Here is a 6,685-nt window from a genome sequence, read left to right as displayed (position 1 = left end):
CCCCCACCCCCCGAACGCACATGACAATGAAAAACAGGCCTTTTTGGTGGGAGTCACCTCATTCATCAATAGCCCTTATGCTGGGAGTCATGCGATACTCTACTTAGGCACTGATGCAGCAATAAATCTGTTTTTATAGAATGTAACGCTGCCTGTATTTCTCCATTAGGTTGATCCTGCGGTAAGGGCAAAGGATGCTTCAGATTGTAATGGTCAAGCTCCTGACAGGCTTTTAAATTGCACCGTACAGCGGCGCGGTGAGGCAAAAAACGGATTCACGAAACGAGGAGGAACAGCATGCAAGGAAATCCTGCTGCATATACATACAAATGATCTCCTTGCAGACGTGTTTTTGTGCTACTTTACCATCAAATGTTCTCGATTTAAACTTGCACGGACAAAATAAGAGGTTAGCGTGTTTTACATCAAGTCACCCACACAACAGAGGAAAGGCGACAGTAATTCTTTCAAGATGTGAGTTTATGTAATGCCCTTGTGAGTTTTTAGCATCCTCATGTAAAATGGATGGCAAGTTACAGGGCAAAGAAATGAACAACAACAAACTGCCGAACACACAGCCACCAGAGACTATCTTCTCATCTCATCTATCTCCCACAATCCAGTGCGGTGGGCCGTCGCGGCAGAGCGCCAGTCAGGCCGGTGAATCTCGGCGCAGCCTTATCTCCCAGCGGCGGAGGAGGAAACGGAGGTCCTTTAAAGGGCTGAGGTCATTTCCTCTGCCTCCGGGCTCTGGCAGGAAAAATAAAATGTCTCCATTCGGTCAGCCCTGCTTTATTTCAAATGCCGCCGCTGCCTTTTAAGAGGCCCTTGTGGGCACGGATGGCAAATGAGCGGTTTTTGGGTTCTCGCAAGCTATTCCTTTTCTCTCTCCCTCTGCCATTCTCAATCCCCGACTCCATCTGTGATGTAAACCCCCAGATCTCCGCTGTATTTCCACGGCATACGTGGAGGCGCACAGGCAGATATATAGATGGAGTGCTTGGAGAAGAAACTGAGACGGAGAGTGAGAATGCGGAGGAGAGAAGAAGATGAAGAGCTGAATGCCTCCTCTTACCCACAGCGCTCGACAACCCTGAAGCCCTTTCACAACTTCCTGTTCCTCTCTGAACTGGGCTACATCCAAAAAGAGTGTGTGTGTACTTATCAGAATGCACAGTTTATATGCAAGCGTTGTGAGAGTGCAGATGTGTGTGTTCTCGAGTAAGGGAAGGAGTGAGGGAGTGAGTCAGCGCTGGGGAGATACAGAGGCTCATTGAAAGGCCTGCGTGGTGCTGGTGCTGGTGATGCTGGTGGTGGTGGTGGTGGTGGAGGAGAGAGCAGCCGGAGCAGGCAGACAGGCAGGCACACATGCTGTGATGCTGGGAAGAGGATTGATAGATCTATTGCGCGGCCACTGCTGCTGCTGCTGCTGCTGCAAGAGGCGAACGCACCTCAGGCAGATGGATGGGGAGTGCGTGCGGGGGTACGATTAGTCTTTGTGTGTGCCTGAGTGTGCCCTTTGTGTTCGAGTGCGTGGGAGAGGTGTATTACATGGTCTTGGAGTGTAGTTTTTGTGATGTGGTGCTTCAAACAGGACTTTACAGTACTTCACAGCGCACACACACACTCGTCCACCGAGGGGCGAACGTATAGACAGATGTAGGGTAGTGGAGGAGCGATGTATGTTCATGCCAGCGCGTGGGCACCTGAGTCGCTTTTATGTTTGTATGCGCCAAGCGAAATACGCGCTTCCCTAACAGCTGACCTGCAAGCATGGAGAGCGTCATCATCGCTGTGTTGCTGTTTTTCCACAACAGACAGCCTCCACTCCCACGCTCGCCATTCCACCTCACATAGCATCAGCTATCCATCTTCTATCACGGCTCTTAAGCTCAATTTCATTCTTTTTATAGGCACAACAAATAGCACGGTTTTGCTATAGAAAGGAAGGCACCTGGCAGCACTGAACAACGATGGACGGAAAAATAACGAAGCTACACCGAGCACATTCCGGCTGATAATTACCAATCATTATTATTGTGTTATTTTTAATAAAAATCAGACGGATAAAGGTTTAGTACAATAGTATGCACATTAAATAAAGAAAGCAGGTGCCTGTGACAACCGGGTGAAGCAGCCACAATGCACTGAGGTTCCTGGACCCTGCAACCACCTCTGTGCACAACTTGACATCGACCCTCAGAGCAGGCTGCAGAGAGCATCTCGTAAAGGGTTGGTGGGAAAAAACAAAGTCCTCCGTGTTTTTAGACTGCAAAGCCTGTCGTGCAAGGGCAACCAACGGTCACCGACTGCCACAGCTGACCAAAGGAGGTCTGCAGACGCATACGGAGGCGGTGAGATGCCCAGGCGGCTGCAGACTAGCATGCCTTGGGAGGCCTGCACAGAGGGCAGGGAGGGAGCACACTGGTGGTTTGTTTATGCATCTGAACCCTATGTGCTTTCATTAAAGTTTGCATCCAATGCGTGAAACTATCCAACATGGAAGCATGTAAAGGCAGATAAACAGTAATGCAGGTTGCAGTCGCAGGTACACGAGCTGCACTGGCATTCAAACAATAACGCTGTTGTTGATGTAAAGAATCGACCCACTTCTCTACAGTTTATGCCCAGAAATACGTCCAGGAGATCTACTTCATGTTGAACCTGCAATATGTTTACATTGAGCATGACTGTAACATCTGAAAGCCCTCCACAAAGCGAGTAATTATGCATTCTCTACATGGCTCTTTGTTTAAATTTCATATGTTTAAGATCATCAGCTGGGCACTGTGCCAGATAACATCACAGCGGGAACACTGAGCCAGTTTTACGACTTTTTTGCTGTGTTAGCATGTGGCCCGTCCTAGAGTCCTCTGCCTTTGAACCACCTGCTGCCTTGGGTGGATGTGCTGAGCAGAAAAAAAGGAGCTGCAGCGCTCGTATCAATACGAACACGACCGAATGGTGCCAGACGAACATGTAAATCAGCTTAAACAATACATCAGTCTGGTAGATACACATACAGGCTGTCTTGCTCTACTTCTATTTCTTGTCAGGAAATTATATTTTCTCTGACAATATGTAAAGTTAAAGATTACCAAAAAGGGAACGGAAAGAATATATTCAGAGTAGTCTGTGAGTAGAGGATATGTTACCTAACTCTTTGTTTTCCAGCGGCTGATTATCTATCTTTCCCTCTCTCTCAGAGATGACTGGTCCTGACCTCCTCTCGCCCTTTTTTTTTTTCTCCTCACATTGTTTTGGCAGCGCGTTCACTGAGCTGCACTAAAAACAAACAACACGTGGGGGAGGAGACGAGGTGGAGGACGGTCGGAGGAGAGAGAGAGAGATGCTCGCTGCGTGATGGCGGCACAGCGGTGATAAGCCACCGCCCTGACATTTAAACAAGTGTCGGGGTCGCGGGGGTCAGATGACTGGAAACAATGCGTGACCAGATCGGGGCGATGTGCCGATTTTTGCTTTGTTACCAGGAGCGCACGCCGGGCCCATCGGGTTTCAATACACCTGCTCGGCTCGTTTACGCTTTGATACCTACTCACCTTTCAGGAGATACCGAGATAGGCATGTGAGAGAGCGGCAGAAATTATATTTTTGTGCCTCACCTCGACTTGTCTTTCAAACACTGAAAAACGGTAAATTTCTTTTCAAGGTTGCTAAGCCCTTCTCCTCGCACTCCTTCTCCCTCTCTCCCTCTCTCACTGGGTGCAGAGCAGAACCATCCTTTCCACTCATAAAATACGTCTGCTTATATTTGCTTCTTGGCATCTCGGCGGCGCTGCATTCCAGGAGGGTGAGTTATGGGAAATGTTGTCTCCCACACAACACAGCGCTAAGCTGGGCTGATTTTTTTTTTTTTTTTTTTTTTGTGCCGTGCATAACTCAGGTCAGCTGGACAGCAATAAACATTTCATTTCTTCTATTTCGTCAATCACTGAATTTCACAGAGGGTTTGTCTCAGCCCTTTTTACAGTCCCAATCCACTCTGTCCTGCGTCCTGTGGCCTTTACATACATCCTTCCTACTAAAATGCATCCCGGCATTGGATTCCAGTGTTTTCTTTAACAGCTACAAGGCCTCACAAAAAAGAACCTGTCAACATAATCAGCCCTGTTTTTTTTCTTTTCTCTCTCTATCCTCTAAAAGGCAAAGGTTCTTTTCCTCAACATCTTGACCCTGAGCATGCCTGGCAGGATAAACTCATGTGTGCAGCAGGGTTAAGAAGGCGGCTTCACCTTGAAAGGCCACACTTCAGAGCCCGGGAAACCACAAAAAGCAATTAAAAGTATTGATGGAACTTCAATAGCTCTTAAACAGTGCTGCCAGACACCTCAGGGCAAGTAGCAGACTAATCTTTTTTTTTTTTTTTTTTACCCTCTCCCCTCATCCCTCTATCCTCTCTCTCCCTCTTTCACGATTTCTTCCCTTCAGACTTTCGCCTGTCTTCATCATTACCACCTGATTGCTCAAAAAAAATGTGTAAAACGTGTCAGCAGCCGTGTGAGGCAGGTGGCAGTAAGAGTAAGGTTGACAATGATAATAATTGGAGTTTATCTAATCCCAACTAGCTTGTTAGTCCTCTAATTGGTCGAGTATGCGCGTATGTTCAAGCATGTAATTGTGTGTAGCGCGCGCACTCCGGAAACCATTTCAAATGAGCAGCTAATGCCGCCGTGTGTGCATCATTTAGCGTGCAGACGCTAATGGAAACACCCTTTTCCAAAAGATTGTCGTCCATATGATAAAACAGGAAATCGAAGCGGAGCCGGGGAGGGGCTGAAATGGTGGCTGTCTGCCCACTCATCCTCTGGAGCAGGGCAGCGGGTTGTTTACCCGAAGCCTTCCTGCAGCGTTAAGCCAGCCACTCACTAAAGCACTGATTTACGACGCGCAGCTTCCTCGGCTGATGTCTGAATTTACGCGAGGGCTTGGATCGCCGTTCCCGTGACGAGACAGTCAGAAGAGTGATGGCGGATGCATTAAAATGAGGCGGGAGCACGAGGCACAAAAAGTAATGGCTTACCTTTGCACTGGTTAGTGTTCTTATCCAGAATGGCCTTGGTTGACACTATTTTTCCATACCTGTAGAGGCAGAGAGATGAAATTTAGTGTTTTTGACTCACAGTGACCCACAAAACCTTTGACTGGCAGCGCAGTTCATTCAGATCGCCAACCTGTGGTTAAAGTAGATGTCTTATTTTCCATACTCTCTGCCATTTAGTTGCAACCAGCAATTTGCAAAGTCACACAAATGTCAGAAGCCGTTGGAAAGAGAAATCACTTGAGGTTAATAACATTATGTGTATGGCTGACTCCAAATGAATGTGCAGCCCTTTGACATTTCAGAGAGTCACTCTGGACATTTTCAAAAGGTCTGAAAGCATACGAGAGCAGCAAACGGCCATAAAAGTTGTTATGTTGGTGCATATTTAATGCTGATGAGTTCCTTTCAAATATAAAAACTGTACAGTGAATAGAAAACACAACATCAGGTGTTAATTACTGATCTTTAGAGGCACTGATGCAAAGTAAGGGTTCATTCTTTATGTTAAGCTAAGCTAACTATCGGCAGCCTCCTAGACCAGACACATATGTGCAACAGCGAGCCAAAGCATTCGGACCACTCCCGGATGAAGTGAATAATGTTTATTATCTATGACGCACGTCGAGATCTGAAATATTTCAGCTGTGAAGTAGTCGGTTCTCATGGTTACTGTGCTGGATGAGGGAGAAAGCGTTAGCGTAAAGATCTTTAGAAGGGTCAAACCCCGATGGACCGGGCCAGGGACTGGGGCCAGAGCATTTCAAAGCTTACGGGTCTCCCAGTTGGAGTTTTTAATACCCACCAACAGTGTTTTAAAGAGGGAAAAACCCTGACTGGGTGTGTGCTCAAACAAGTCCGATCCATGTCAGTTCCATCGCGCAGGACTTAAAGGGTTTTGCTGCAGCTAAAGTACAAGAGAGAGCAATCTAAACTGACCAAAAAGTTAAATTATTCCTTTAACTATACTCGTTTATGCTACTGTTTCATTTGCAAATGAGAAAACACAATCTTGTCTCCCTGGACTTTGTCAGTTTTTATGCATGGAATCTGTGATATAACTTATTCATAAGAAGCACATCATGTGTACGATGCAGCATCCGGCCCAGTGAAACCCAATACAAAACGCCAGAATTGCCAAAGAAGTAGAACCGCATGAAGACAGCTATGCTCATGTCACAGCTCTGTGCAAAACTTAAATATATAGTATTTTTCTATTCCACAGTCGTGCATGCAAAGTGGGTTGCTATGAAATTCTCAGCGCCGAAAGACTGACCTCAGTGACTGACGGTGAGTTATTCTGTCTGCTTGTCTCAGCTAAAACTGCAACACGCTGCATTGTGTGAGACGCTCTGTAAGTACAGTTTGGGCGTGTGCGGCTGCGTGCACGCGTGTAGATGTGCTGGATGCATATTTGTATATGTGCAGCCGCTTGTAGAATCACATGCGATGCGTACACGTCTGCGGATAAACGTATAAGCGAGAACAATCCCCTGTGTGTCGAACGCACATCACAATGAGTGAACGGTGGAAAAAAACAACCCCTACACACACACACACACACACACACGCACACACACACACACACACACACACACACACACACACACACACACACACACACAC

General features: G+C 46.9%; 1 protein-coding gene across 5 annotated transcripts in view; it reads right to left on the bottom strand.

Moving 5' to 3' along the window:
* The window catches only part of LOC103356545 (RNA binding motif, single stranded interacting protein), a 211,766-nt gene that overhangs the window by 147,730 nt on the left and 57,351 nt on the right, over positions 1-6,685 (bottom strand). For all 5 annotated transcript variants that reach the window (XM_008280734.1, XM_008280759.1, XM_008280750.1 and 2 more), the window contains exon 3: positions 5,042-5,100. In XM_008280734.1, coding sequence (XP_008278956.1) covers positions 5,042-5,100 — 59 coding nt within the window. The remainder of the gene's footprint in view (positions 1-5,041; positions 5,101-6,685) is intronic.

This window comes from Stegastes partitus, unplaced genomic scaffold (genome assembly GCF_000690725.1).
Source record: "Stegastes partitus isolate 25-593 unplaced genomic scaffold, Stegastes_partitus-1.0.2 Scaffold6, whole genome shotgun sequence".
NCBI classification, from domain to species: domain Eukaryota; kingdom Metazoa; phylum Chordata; class Actinopteri; family Pomacentridae; genus Stegastes; species Stegastes partitus.
This window is presented reverse-complemented; position numbering and strand designations above follow the sequence as displayed.